This window comes from Martes martes (genome assembly GCF_963455335.1).
Source record: "Martes martes genome assembly, chromosome: 2".
Classification (NCBI taxonomy): Eukaryota; Metazoa; Chordata; class Mammalia; order Carnivora; family Mustelidae; genus Martes; species Martes martes.
The window spans coordinates 67,178,466-67,194,240 of record NC_137889.1 but is presented as its reverse complement, the minus strand read 5'-3'; the positions used below and the strand labels follow the sequence as shown (position 1 = coordinate 67,194,240).

At 31.6% G+C, this 15,775-nt stretch overlaps 1 protein-coding gene across 1 annotated transcript in view; it reads left to right on the top strand.

Moving 5' to 3' along the window:
• Positions 1 to 15,775, top strand: part of LRBA (LPS responsive beige-like anchor protein) — a 694,736-nt gene that overhangs the window by 508,998 nt on the left and 169,963 nt on the right. Inside the window, exons 41-44 of the mRNA XM_080796316.1 lie at positions 5,497 to 5,614; positions 7,715 to 7,817; positions 12,144 to 12,259; positions 15,296 to 15,408. Coding sequence (XP_080652442.1) covers positions 5,497 to 5,614; positions 7,715 to 7,817; positions 12,144 to 12,259; positions 15,296 to 15,408 — 450 coding nt within the window. The remainder of the gene's footprint in view (positions 1 to 5,496; positions 5,615 to 7,714; positions 7,818 to 12,143; positions 12,260 to 15,295; positions 15,409 to 15,775) is intronic.

Genomic DNA, 15,775 nt, shown 5'->3' with positions numbered 1-15,775 from the left:
TTTCATGAAAGTGGAATATGAATATTTTCTTGACTTTTCTTCCAGTGGTGTCATTGCTTAATTGATAGAATGGTTGGCTTATATTTTGTATATTAAGTTTGAAACATTTTTCTAGATGTTGAATATATTCTATATATTTTATAAAAAGTTTTGTTACAAAATTGTAAGTATTCTTGGTGATATATATTACCTGATTTTACTTTTATTATCAAGTTCTTCAGAACTCAATATGGAATTGTCTCAGAGTAAACCCTCCAAAAATTGACAAATATGTGGGACTAGTGTATGCAATGCTAGTCTTAAACATTAAGAAAGAACAGTATTTTAAAAAGCCTTTTACTGATTTTTATATACAAACACCTATTTCTTATTTTTGAGGTAAAAGATTTTATCACTTTTTAATATTTTTCCCTTTATAATTTTTAGAAAATATTTTAAATTTACTGAGGGTAGTTTGTATGGTTTTTGAAAGCAAAACTTTTTTTCTTTACTTAAATGAAGCTAATATGACTTTGTTTTTAGAGACTACTTAAAAATTCTTTTAAAGCTTGATATTCAATAAAATTATGCAATTGGGCAATAAATACCTTTCTTTTTCTCTCAGAGGGTGAGCAAACAGAAGAAAGTTTTATTTGAATAAATTCATAAGCTTTTCAAAATAAATGATTAAAAGGAAAGTGGAAAAAATGATTTCCTTTAAGCCAATAAATGCAACAGGGTGAAGAAGTTTTTATATGTATTCACAGTACATTGTTTGAAAGATAGAAGAAATTATTGTGTGTATTATTTGGGAAAAATAATATATCCCTTTTCAGAAGGTTTGATTTTTAGGTAAAAATTTTAAAGGTATGTTTGATATTTTTAATGTAAAGAAATGGTATATACACTTGATGAATGTGTATGTGCGTATATTTAAAATTAAGTGCTGTTTTCTTTCTTTCCTCTCTTACCTCAACATTTTAATTAAACATCCTTGTTAAACAAATTATAAAAAAACAAAGTTGAATTTACTTTTACTATTAATACTAACCTTATTAGAACAAGGTGATAAACATTCAAAGAGTCTGTGTGCTTAAGCTTTCAAGCTATTCTAGACTTGGGGTCATAACTGCAGAGCAATGGTAATGATACGGTTTCCATAGCAACTGATTCATTGGAGGGCTAGACCTCTGTCTAGGGTGCTGTCAGTGTATGTAGAGTTTCAGTGAACAGAAAGTCCCAAAGAAGGGTCTGCTTCTACCTAATCCAGTTTTAATTGAACTCTAGAGACTTTGAAGTGAAGCCTCAGACCAGGAATATACTATTCCAATAAGAAATAAACCTCTTGTTTAGCTAGGCCTCAGCTGCATTTCAGTACTGACACCTTTTCCTAATGAATACCTTAAAGAAATGTTATTATATCAATTTCAGCTGCTACTTCTATTACTTAAAAGATTTTTTGTTTTCATTTTAACCCAGCTATCTTGACTGTAAGTACAGAATTTCATTTGTTAATTCTAAGTCAGGCTAGTTTTTTGTGTGTGATTTTACTTTTTGATACTTATGGCAATTTTATATAATTTTGTCTTCTCTCCTCCTGTTTTTTTCTCTAACTTTTAACACACTAGACCAAATTATATTTAATTTGAAAGCACACTACTGTCATACCTTCAGTATGATACCTGATTTATATCAGGTTTGAAAACATACAAAACAATGGCAGATATTATTTATGGATATATATGTACTAATAGTGTAAAACCTGACATGGAAATGATGAAGCTTAAAATAAGAATAGTGATTTGCTCTCACAAAGAAGGAAAATGAGATTAGGAAGAGTTATATATGGGAATGTCAATACCTCTAAAATGCTTTATTTTTTAAAGATATGCAATAAGATGGCAAAATGTGAGGATTTTATATGGTTGAGTAATGGGTACATGGGGTTTATGTCATTTTCTGCAGTTGTGAATATGATTTGGTAATAAAACATTTTAAAGAAGCATCCCACTTTTAAGTCAGTTTTTTAATAACTATACTGCTTAAAGGTATGGGATATAAATTGAATTTTTTATTAGAAAACCTTCAGTATATTAAAAATCTTATAATAATGTTTTAGTATGCTTATTATTATTAATAATTAAAGTATCTTTGAATATAATTAAATATTTAGTTGCATGGCCATGATCTTATAATGACTGAACCCTCCATTATGAGCAACAGGTTTTACTATATAGCTTTATAGATATAAAAGGTAGAATTTTCAGATTAGTGTGTGATATTCTTAGCATATCAATGACCTTAGAGGAGTCTTTGTTATTTGTATTCTTTAATTTCCTTCTTTCACCTATAACCCAAGGACAGGAAGACAAATGTAGTTGATTAAGATTCTGATAAGTTGAGTTATAGTTTAACAAATATTTAAGCCCCTTACAAATGGGACAATGTGGAATGTATATTGTAACCTTTGTATTTTTGTATTGGAGAATTTGGAAGTAGGCTGGACTCTGCCACTAACTTCTCAAGGGACTTTTTATTAACTCTTTAATTGGTCTGGCTCTCATTCTCCTTACTAATAATTGCATAGTAGGTTGGAGTCTAAGTGTTAACAGAACATATACTAGATTGTCTCCTACTTGGTAAGTCTAGGGTGGCAAATTCAAATGCCAACAGGAACTGGACAGTTAATAGTAAATGAATGAGTAGAGACTGTGCCAAAATGATAGGTGTATGTCAGATGTTACCATGTGGCAGATAGATCTAGGTTTGACAGATGCCTTAGTTTTTCTGAGAAACCAGAAATCTCAATACTTTGTTAAAATGTCATATGGTCCAAACAAAATGAATTTGGGCCATGTATTGAGCTTAGGTTGCTATTCACTGACTCATAGAGTCATTCAAAAACATCTACTTTTTGTCAAACATAGTTCTAAATGATGGAAATAGAGTATACTAAAAGTCTTTATTCTGGTAGAACTAAGACTCTAATATTTTAGTGCTGAATAGAGACAATGGGCAAGCAAGCTGATAATAATTTCAAGTAATGATAAGTGTTGTGAAGGAAATCTGATGAGTTTGGGGTGGTTCTGGATCCACTGGCTTCTCTGAGGAAGTGACATTGGAGCAAAAATCTAATGTGAGAATCAGCTAATTATGTGAGGATTTGGGAGAACATTTGAGTCAGACAAGAAAATATCTATAAAGGCCCCAAAAAGGAATGAATTGGGCTCATCAGTGAGTATCAGATGTAAGGCTTTATAAACAATTATAAAGAGCTTCAGTGTTTATTATGCATGTAGTGGGATGCCACTGGATGGTCATTAAATGCATGAATGATGTGATCTGATTTATATTTAAAAATTCTATTAAAATTTTTTTTTCTTTGGCTCCTCTGGTCATAGTAGACTTTGCTATGGTAAGATAAGAGAGAGACCAAGTAGGAGGCACTGTAGGCTCTGGAGGCTTGGGCCTACTGGTCATGGTGAGAGAAAGAAGTATATGTAGCCTCTGCTTTCAAAAAATCTTGAGAGTAAGACTTACAGTTTTGTTCTTTCTTTTCCTGTTCATTTCTCCTGATCCTATTTATGTAGGTATTGGCTGAATGAAAATAGATTTCTATGACTAAAAGTTTGTTTGGTCCTTAGAATTTTTGTTTTGTTTTTCAAAAAACACTGAGACTTGGAGTTATTCTTTTGTTTTTAGATCCTTTGTGCCAAAAATAGAATTTGTAGAAAAAATCTAAATACATATTTAGCGAATTAAATAAGGTAGTTTTTTTTTAAACCAAAGAAATTGCATTTTTACATTGAGGAATATAGATTTGTTTGTATTTAAAATCTAGAATATGGAAATGAATATAGAAAAAGTTCTTGTAGGATAAATTCTTCTTATTTTTTTCCTCTCCTTGCTTATCCCATCTTTGTCCCTACCTTTCAATATCATAATCACATGTCATTCTATTTGAATTTTTTAATGGTGGTTACTTTTGAGAGAGATATCTTAATTATTTGCTTTCAGGGATTTTCATTAGGTTTTGATAGTAAATACATCTCATTTTCTTTATTAAATTAATATTAGGTGAAGTACTGATGTAAGAAATGCCACATCTGGTTTTCCTTTAACACCTTCATAATTAAGCTTTTGAAATGAACTTTTTAAAAAACAAAACTTGAATAACAAAGCAACAAAGTGGCTTAGGACTAAAGACAGGATTACTTTGAGTTGGCAAAGCATCCTAAGCTACTGCGTCTGTCACATGGGATGACAAGAATTGTAACAAGTTACTCTGACAACCATCTACTCCATAGAGAGATTATGTTAAGTTCATTTGCAGGTTTGTGTTTAGCCTAGCTGACAAAATGATACTTAACCTCTTATACAGTCAGTCTTTGTGCTTTCTGAATGAGTGACTGTTGGCTTAACAGTGATCTTAAAATGTGATTATTTTTTGAAGTTATGAACCTGCTATAATTTTTTGTTTTATTAAAAAATAGACATACATCACTGTATTAGTTAAGGAATACAGCATGATGGTTTCGTGTACATATATTGTGAAATGATTACCACAATATGTTTATTATTCATCTTCTCATTTAGATACAACTTTTTAAAAAAAGGAAAAAGGGGAAATTTCTCCTTGCAATGAGAACTCTTAGGATTTGCTCTAAATATACATTTTAAAGTATATAAAAGGTACTTCTGCAATAGAAACTAAAAAAAGAAAACAAAAAACCAAACAAATATTAAGCAAAAAGCAGAGTCAGACCTCTAAGTACAGAGAACAAACTGATGGTTGCCAGAGGGGAGGGGTGGGGCTGGGCAAAATGGGTGAAGGGGAGTGGGAGGTACAGGCTTCCAGTTACAAAATGAATGAGTCAGAGGAATAAAAGGCACAGCATTAGGAATGCAGTCAATAATACTGTAATAGCAATATAACAGGACAGATGGTAGCTACTGTTATGGTGAACATCGCATAATGTGTAAACTCGTCAAATCACTAAGTTATACACCTGAAACTAAGGTAACATTGTGTTTCAACTGTACTTAAACAAAACCTGATGAAAACCTCACATAACATAAAAAATATATTTCTGAGTACATTAAATTTGTATTATATGAAACTGAATTGTGTATGTGATCTATAAGCACGTAGGGCATTCTTTTGAAGTTTTCCTTCTTTTTATCTAAAACTTTACTTTACATAATAGGATTCAAAACCTAATCACTAAATAGTGAAATTTGTATTTTCTGAAAAGCAACAGATTACATCAGTGCTTTTAAATGCCCCAAATGTATTTATAAATAGATGTTTTATAATTTTGCTCTGCTTTTTCATTGTTTTCTTTATGTAAATTGCAATCTGTTTTCTTAGTCTCCCTCCAGATTATTTCAATAGCTTTTTGCAGTTTTTAGAAATTATTTTTCTTAATAGGGTATTTTCTGTTTTATTCAGGGGGAAAAACAAAAACAAAAATTAAACTGTTGTTACTTACTTGGGCTTATTTTTTTCCTCACTAGATCCTGGCATATACAGAAGGGCTGCATGGAAAATGGCTATTCACAGAGATACGATCAATCTTTTCTCGTCGTTATCTTTTGCAAAATACAGCTTTGGAGATCTTTATGGCAAACAGAGGTAATATGTTTCAGAAGTATATTATTATAAAGCTAACCTCCACCTCTTTCAGATTTCATTTTTGAACATACCATATCATTTGTAGTCTACTCTCTGCCATACTGACCTCATTTTTTGAACCACATGCATTTTCATGGGTTTTTTTCCCCATTTGGTCATTTTTAGAATTATTTGTAGTACTTTTAGTTTTCTGGTCATATCACAGATTAGTGAAAGGTTTTCTAAATATGGCGAATAACTATTTAATCAGTTGGGGAATTTTGATGTTCTCAGTATTGCTCTGATGCTTAAACTCCTTCTGGAAGGTGGATGCATTTGGAGAGGGAAGAGGGTAATCAAATAATTGATACACTTATTCAATCTTTTGTCTAATCTATTGCCATTTATAAAGGGACCATCAGAATATGGTACTCAAGTGTCCTGGTTGCTTTGTATTACATCATTCTTGAAAGAACTAAAATTCGATTTGTGGGTTTAAAATGGAAGTTGGTGAAATTCATTAAGACAAATAGGAGAGACAAGGTGAACTTGAAGTAAGAGCATTGGTGGGTATGAGTGGAGGCATACCAGGGAGAATATATAAAACCCAGTGACTTTTTGTACATACTCCTTATACATGAGTAGATTGAAGTTTTATTTTCTCTTTCTATAATCTACACATTGTCATTTTAAAAAATTACACAAAGTAAGGTATATTCCACACACACATTATTTTCCCTTTATGGAGTGAAGTGTCTTTTTAGAATACAGATTTCTTTTTCCTTCCCTTCCTATTTGGTCTTCTCCCCTATACATACCTCTTTTTCCCAATGTAAACATTATTCTTCCGGGCAAATAATCAAGTGAATGTTTCACTTTTTAGTTCAGCCTGCATTGTCACTGTCCCAAAGGGGTTTTGTTACAGTCTTACAGTGTTTATTACTTGCTCATCCTCATTCATATTTTACTCCTTTAAAATTTCTTATGCACCCTTGGTTTTGTGTGTTTTTCTTTCGCCTTTCCTTCATGACCTTCGTTATCTGCCATAACATTATGATAGTTTTTCTGTTGTAGTTTTTTCCCCCTATATTCAATGTAATAATGGATATATAGGGATCGCTTATTATAAAGGTATGTTGGATATATATGTATGACACCTTAGTGAATGATCATGTGCTTATTTACCTGAAACATGCTGATAATGCCAGTATTTAAAACTATACCAGAAAAAAATAAAAATAAAAAAATAAAACTATACCAGAGTAATAAATTTTTTCTGAAGAATTTTTTTTTAAGCTGGGTAGAGAAAAGGGATCATTTTATAGATGAGTACATAGTGGTTATGATGCTACAATTATAATAGAATTAAAATTTTAAGACTGTCCAAATAGATATCTTCTAAATTCTCTCCCATGATTTTGAATTTATTTTCGTATTTCTTAAGATCAAAAATTTATAGATGATTAATAAATTAACATTTATGTACTAAATATATATTGTGTATTGGTTGTGTTTCTTGATAGTCTCAAATTGTGTTATTATTGACATAGAGATGATTAGAAAACATTTAAATTTGATTATTAACTATAGAGGAAAAGTTTTCCTTTAGGTCACACATTGTTCTGGATTATATGAACATATACAAATTATAAACATAAAAATTATAAAGAGAATAATTTTTAAACTTCATCATTGGAAATAAATATGTGACAATTTGGTACTTATATCTGTAGTATTTTTGGTGTTAGACTATTAAATATATAAAGTTAAAACTTTAAATATTTATAGAAACTCAAGATATATATGTTTAACTTGCTAAAATTCAATTTTGTAAATTCAAAATGTAGCTAATCGCAGCTTCATGTCACATTAATGCAACAACAGTTTTTAGAATTTCTGACAGCGTTTGGAGAAGGAACTATCTGTGGCTAAGGTATTTATGAATAAAATGATTATTACCTCTGGCATATTAATACTTAAACTTGGTATGCACTATAATAAAAGTAATATGGCAGGAATTGTATACCTGAAATAAGAGTAGATATTTTATTAGACCAAGAAGTCAGTTTTCCAAGAAGGAAGTTATGTTGTGTTCTAACTTTTAAAAATGATTTTTCATAGTTGCTGTAATGTTCAACTTCCCAGACCCTGCAACAGTAAAGAAAGTGGTTAATTATCTACCTCGTGTTGGTATTGGAACCAGTTTTGGTTTACCTCAAACCAGGTACTGTTTTATATGAGAAAAATTTGGAAAATAATCTGTATTAGTATTTTTTCTTACTTAATTTTCTTACTTATTTTAAACTTCCTTCTGTTTTATATTTTATATTAAATGATTATTAATGCATTATTTTGAGTCAACTGAACTTCTGTTTGAAAAAAACTAGAAAAAGAGGAACAAATGTAAACCAGAATAGGTTGAAAGAAGAAAATAATAAAGGCAGAACCTTAATAAAAATGTAAGCAAAAACAATAAATAAAAATCAATGCAATGAAAATTTGTTTCTCTGAAAAGATTAATAAATGTAATAAATATATATACAAGACTTAGAAGAAAAAGAAGACACAGATTGCCAGTATCAAGAATGAAAGAGGGGACATCACAACAGATCTTACAGATATTTAAAGGAAAATAAGGATATACTATGAACAATTTTGTGTTCCTTAGACAAGTTAGATGAAATGGACAAATTTCCATCCAATAGATAACCTTAATACCTCTACTGGGGAAATTGAATTTGTAGTTAAAAGTCTCCTGACAGAGATAATTCCTAGCTCAAATGGCTTCATTGGCAAATTCTATGAAATACTAAATGAAGAAATATACCATTTCTAGGCAAACTATTACAGAAAATAGAAAAGAAAGATAAATGTTTAAAGTTATTCTATGAGGGCAGCATTATCTGAATTCAAAATCCACAGAAAAGCATTACCAGAAAGGGAAACTACTGATCATCTTGATTAGAAAAGAAGAAATAAAAGTTTCATATCAAGTCTTCTCTTCATAGGCTGCTTGAATGTCTGCATGACATGGAAGCTGACTTTCCCAGAGTAAGTGATTCAAAAGAGAATGAGGCAGAAGCCCCAGTGTCTTTTTATGACCTACCCATGATAGGTAGAATAGGTCGTCAATTCTGCTACATTATATTTGTTATAATGTAGTCATTAAATATAGCCCAGGCTCCAAGGGAGGGGAAAAGTTTCACTTCTTAAAGAGGAAGTATTTAAAAAAAAAAAGAAAATATCAAAGAATTTATGGACATATTTTAAAACTACCACAGGGTACAACTCTTATGTAAAAGGGGCACCTAAAGTGGCCCTTCTAGATGATAAGCAGTAGTTGCTTTATAATGCCAGTGAGGATTTTGATTAGTTTTATAATTTAATGAGTAATTTCAGGTTCAGAATGAAACAGCTCAGAATTGTATAATAAATTTCTTTGTCTTAATAAGAAAGTCTTTTTTCTACTAATTATCTCTATTTTTTTTAAGTTTTATTCATCAACTAATATGTGTTATCATACGTGGGAAATCTTTGTAATGATTTCCCACAATTAATGAAAGCTAGATGTAGGTTAATTCATTAAACCAGCTATTTAAATAGATCTCAAACACTAACAGAGTGTTTATTATCCAGCAGTGTGCAAGATAGATACCATCTTACCCATGCATGTTTTAACAGATATGCAGACAAAATAAATTAATGTGTAAGTGATGGGAGGAATATAATAAGGGTGTTACAATAGTGATTAGTGGAGTAGAGATGAGATGCTTTGGATTATGTGGTCAAAAATGTCCTCCTATGTGACTTTTAAGTTTTAATTTGAAAGAACAGAATCAGCTTACTTTTGAAAGCAGAAATATCATATGCAAAAGTCCTGAAATAGGTGAGGTTCCAATATTTTTAAGGAATGTTGGAAGGCAGATATCACTGGAACATAGTGATTCTGAGAAGAAGAGTGTCAGTTCAGAGATAAGAGTTTATTGTGGAAATCCAGGTGATATGTGATGCTGATAGTGCAGTTAAAGAGAGACATTCTTGTTTAGAAATTGTGAGAGCATACAATTTGTGTGACTTGGAGACTAGTTAGATAATGGAGGATGATAAGAGAGGGAGGTGTCCAGTGTGTCTTGCCAAGTTTTAGTTTAAGCTGCTGAATAGCATCTACTGAGATTGGGAACACTGGAGAAGGAATAGTTGTATATCTGACCCCCCAAGTTTGGGGTTGAGGTTGTGAAGATGAGGTGATGGACAAAATATGAGAAATTTAGTTTTAGATCTGTTGAGATTGAAAGCCCTGAGTGATGTCCATACTGAAATGTTGAATAGGCAGTTGGAGCTCAAAAGAAAGATATAATAATTGGGAAACAGTGTTGAAAGACTGAATGCTTTCCCCTAAGATCAGGAAGGCTAAAATATCCCCATCCTCACCATTTCTATCAATAGTATATTGGAGATTTCAGTTTGTGCAGTAAGAAAGGAAAAGAAGGAGGGAGAAATTAAAGGCATCCAGATTAGAAAGGGTGGGGGAAAGGTCTTCATTCCTGGATAACAGAAGTGTAAGATTTGTATATTGAAAACTATCAAATATGGCTGATAGAAATTAAAGACAGTCATCAAATAAATGGAGGCATTCCATACTCATGGATCAGAAGATTTAGTATGATTAAAATGTTAGTTCTTCCCAGATCTATAAAGTCAGGGCAGTCCCTCTCAAAGTCTAGCAGACTTTCTTGGAGATATTGAAGAGCTAAAATGCAGTGGATCTGAAACAATGCTGAAACAATGTTAAAAAAGAAGAACTAGGTTAACGGACTCCAACTACCTGATTTCAAAACTAATTATTGAAGCCTCAGTAATCAAGATGGTCTGATATTTGTAAATGAATAGACATATAAATCAGTGGAACAAAATTGAGAATACAGAAATAAAATCCATTTGCTTTCAAGAAATGTGCTAACACAATTCAGTGAGGAAAAGATAATCCTTGAACAATAGTGCTGAGACATTTAGATAGTCAAGAAAATTTCATTGCAAGAAAATCAACTTCAGCACTCAACACACTGTATTCATAAAAAATTAGCTCAAAGTGCATCATAGACATGTATTTAAGAGCTAAAACTAAAAAAAAAAAATTCAAAATGTGGGAGAAAAACCTTCATGACCCTGGAGTAGGCAAAGAGTTCTGAGATGTGACACCAAAAGCATAATTCATAAGAGAAAAAATTGAGAAATCGGATTTAATAAAAATTTAAAACTTTTGTACTTTAAAGGACACCACTAAGTATTTGAAAAGAGAAGTCCTAGAGTGAGAAAAATATTTGTACATAGTGTTTCTGATAAGGGTCTTGTATTCAGAATATGTGTAAAACTCTTAGAAGAGTTTTAAGATGGATTTTTAAAATGTGATATATTTTATATTCATGCACTGGAATACTATTCAGCAATCAAAAAATGAATTACTAATAACATGCCACATTGATGAATCTCAAAAGATTATGATTAGTGAAGAAACCTGGTGCAGAAGACTTCATGATGTATGATTCCATTTATCTGAAATGTCCAGAAAAGACAAGTTTATAGAGACAGAAAGCAGATTGATAGTTACCTAGAGTTGGGGATAGGAGTGGGGATTAACTATAAATAGGCTCAAAGCAAGTTTTTGTGGTGATGAAAAGGTCTGAAGTACATTGTGGTAATAATCACAGAACTCTAGACATTTATTAATAAATCATTGAGTAGTATACTTATGTAGGTAAATTTTACAGTATGTAAATTGTACCCTTGAAAATTAAACAAAAAATATAGTTACCTTGTCTTTGGTGGTAGGAAGAACTGTCACAGCATACTTCTCTGAGATCCTAGGTTCTGAAGGTAATAATTAATCCTGTCACCTATTTACCACTCTTACTTAGTATTAGTCAGTTACATCTTTTGTTATTTACATTGCATTAAAAAAAAACACAGAAAACTTGGTCATCTATTATTAAGCTGTATAAAAAAATAATAGTTTCTTTTACCTTTGTCCCACCCCATGAATAGACACGTGAAGAATTTAGAATCTTCCTTTTCTGTCTTATAAAGGGTATATAAACATAATATTTAAATTTAAAATGTAAAACGTGTTGTCTCTAAGAGAACTATTAAAATTGATAAAGATGTGAATACACACAAAAAGAAACCCCCACACAGAAAAAGATGTCAATACAATTTTGTCTTTCTCAGTTACTATAATCCTTTTATATAAGTAAATCAGTAAGTTATTAATCATACTATTATTAATGAACATTTATGGAAACTAGATATTATAATGGCATTGTAATGACAGCTTATTTGAATGAAGAGAATATGTATCATGGACCTGTGGTTAGTTTAAATCATGTAATCATTAATTGTACATTGAAACATTTCTTGTATTCATTAGTAAAACATGGATAGAACTTTTCAGAATATACAGATATCATTTTTTATGTCAAATGTGCAGAATAAGCACAGATATTCATAATTCATTATGTTAAATTGATTCTGTATCAAATTCTGTTTTTTGCAGGCGTATCTCATTAGCTAGTCCACGTCAACTCTTTAAAGCTTCTAATATGACCCAGCGATGGCAGCATAGAGAGATTTCAAATTTTGAGTATTTGATGTTTCTCAACACGATAGCAGGTAATCTGAACTTACATGTTGACTTATTGCAAATGATAATTTTTTTCAAGTGATAAATTATTAATTGTTATATTATTAGACTATTATCAGTACTAGTATAAATAGCTTACTTTTATTTTCATTATTACTACATGAATACCTTATCAAGAGTAATTTTGATAGTAGAGTTTACAGTTTTACATATGAACAGCTGGCTGCTTGAGAAAATTAAAAATGGGTATGCACACTTTTTTCCAAAAATCTAAAACGAAAATTTACAACTATTTAATATAGTAAGAATGGATCCATTATGGGATAGTGGAAATGAAGAACCATATATAAAATCTTAACCTGTTAATAACTTAATCAGAAGTGTGTTATATGATGAAACAAAAATGTAACATAGAAAAAAGTAAACTTGGTAAAATATTAAGTAAAGGAATACTTACATTATGATCCATATGTGAAAATCTAGAGTAAATGGTCCTCTGTAAGGTCTGTAATCAAGAAGTATTACTGAACATCACCCATGGAAGCTGTTCTCTTTGAAAGAGAATAAAGAACTGAGAGTTCTGGAAAGGGAAATGGGTGGGGGGATGGGGTAACTGAGTGATGGGCGTTAAGGAGGGCACGTGATGTCATGAGCACTGGGTGTTACACGTAACTAATGAATCATTGAAAACTACACCAAAAACTACGGATGTACCATCTGTTGGCTAACTGAATCTAAATAAATAAAAGCTGAATTTAAAACGAGAGAGTAAAGAATAGAAATGTGTCATTACGTTTTGTTTGTGATAATTAGAATGAAGAAAACAGAGAATGTATTTGTAGGACATTTGAGATTTCAGTTCAGCAAACTGACACAGTTTATATTTGAGGCACAAAGGAGGTACAGAGAGGATAAGGCATGTTGCTTGCTCTCAGAGAAGTTATTTTAAGTACGAATTTTAGCATTTACACGATTCTAGAGCAAGGACTGTAGATTCAACAAAAGAAATACAAAGTACTATTGTAATCAAAAGTTCAGAGAGAGAGGGAAATTACATTCATCCAGTTGATGGGAGTAAGGAAAAAAATCAGGAAGGATTTCATGTTCATATAAGGATGGATATTACTTTAGTAAAGGTGGTATTTGAGAGATTAGAAGTCATGCCATGTAAAGCTGAAGGCGTGAGGAAACATACAGAGGTGGGAAAATGTGATATAGCTAAAGAATGATTAATGGTATAGTTTATACATATGTATATGCATGTACACACATAAAGTATGTATTCATAAAGGTATAATGAGAAAGAAAACTAAAAAGGTAGCAGGGAGACACATTGTGAAAGATTTTCTGTCAGTTTGAGGAGTTAGCAGTCCATTTATAGGGCAACTTCTGAAAGTTTTTGAGCAAATAAGTGATATTAGTACTATATAGAAAGTTAACTTGAAGGCAGAATGAAGGATAAACTAGAGTGGAGTGAAACTAGATAGAGAGCACAGTTAGGAAGTAATTACATTTAAAAAATAATGAGAGCTTGCATTAGAGGTGTGACAGTGGGCATTTATAGATTAAATGATGTAAGATTTATAAGGTACAAACCATTTGACATCGGGCTGACTAAATGTAGGGGGTAAAAGAGAAGTGTCAGAAAAGGTTTCCAGGCTTCTGGCCTGAATCATTGGGGAAATGGTGGTGCCATTACAGAAAGGAAGTCAGAAAAAATCGTCTAGAGAAAGATGATGATTTTACTATGTAGATAGACATCCAAGTTAAGATATCAAAAAGAATTTTTAGAAACATAGTTCAAAGAAGGTATTTGGAATTTGGAGAGAAGACATTGGATTTCAACTGCATAAATTAGAAATTACCAAGAATGAGTTGAGGTTACCAAGCCAGATAATACAGAAAGCAGTGAGACAAGGTCTGGTGAATGTTCCTGTTCATGACAAGAAGACAAAGGTAAAGTTAGTAAAGAAAAGAAGAGGATGAGTTATCCCAGAGTTTTTAGACCTAAGAGGAGGAAAACTGAGGTATAGCAAATGTCTGGAGATGCAAGGGGAAAGAGAAAGGTGTTGGTTTCCTGTACCAAATATGGTATGGGAGAATTAAAAATGAGTACAGGCCGTGCCTTTAGCTTAAAAGCAATCAGAAAAGGTTGATTGCAAGAACTGAATGGTTGGAGATGAAATGAGAACATTAGATGTGTATTATAGTTTTCTTGTGTAATAGTAAAAAGAGAATGGATTAAGGCAAAGGTGAGAAACCATAAAAGGGACAGAGAGGAGAAGTAACAATCCAAGTTATGAGTGAGACAGGCTCAAGAGCTCTGGTGAAGGAATTATAGCTCATGAAGAATAAAGGCACTGTTAGAGAAGAGGAGAAGAGAGGGACTATTATGGAAAATTGGAAGTTAAGGGTTCACATTGACAAGTCTAAATTTTATCAGTTGAGATGTTCAATTCACAGCCAGCTGAGGGGTGGGAATGAAGAAAGTTTTAATTTATGTCGAACTAAATGAAGATTATAAAAGTAGTGACTGAAATGATTTTTAAGTAGTAGTGAGAAACAGAAAACTTACACAATAAGCTTAATGGACATATTTAGCATGAGAGAGAATTCAATTAACACATAGATTAAATGCACAGTAATAATTAGGGAGCAACGTTTATGAAATAGTCTACTCTCAAATAGCTCCTCTTCTGCTTAAAGTGGCTTTTAAATGTATCCTCCAAATATTCTTTTTAGAGAGTAGAACCAGTGATTTGTTTTGGGTAGTTATTCAGTACACTAGAAGGTGGGGTTGAGTCTCACATTATTTAAGATTTGTTTTACACTATTATACTATTATTAAAGGTTCTTATGATACCATTACATTTCCCAAAAGACAGTTAATAGGCATTCAATAACTATATATAAAGTTTAACTCAATTAATAAAAGTCTGTTTACAATGAGAACAATGTCTGGCACTCAAAAAGTTAAGCTGTTGTTATTATTTTTAGCTAGTGATATTCCTATTTATCATTTCATTTTATTATTCTAAATGGAGTGACTTTTTTTCATCTCTTAGGACGGAGTTACAATGACTTAAATCAGTATCCAGTGTTTCCCTGGGTCATCACTAATTATGAATCAGAAGAACTGGATCTTACCTTGCCAAGCAACTTCAGAGATTTGTCCAAGGTAATTTTTCAGGAATCATCTGAAATACAATTGCCTTGCACATCACAATGAATTTGATTATTTTTGATTTTCACATTACTTTCTAAAAATCTTTTTACTGTAACTAACTTTGATACATTTATCTTTTATATGTATTTTCACTTTCTCAAAATTGAACTTAGAATTTAAATTGAAAAAAAAATTGTTTTAAAGATTTTATTTATTTGACAGAGAGAGATCACAAATAGAGAGGCAGGCAGAGAGAGAGGAGGAATCAGGCACCCCGCTGAGCAGAGAGCCCAATGTGGGGCTCTATCCCAGGACCCTAAGATCATGTCCTGAGCCAAAGGCAGAGGCTTAACCCCTGAGCCACCCAGGTGCCCCTAAA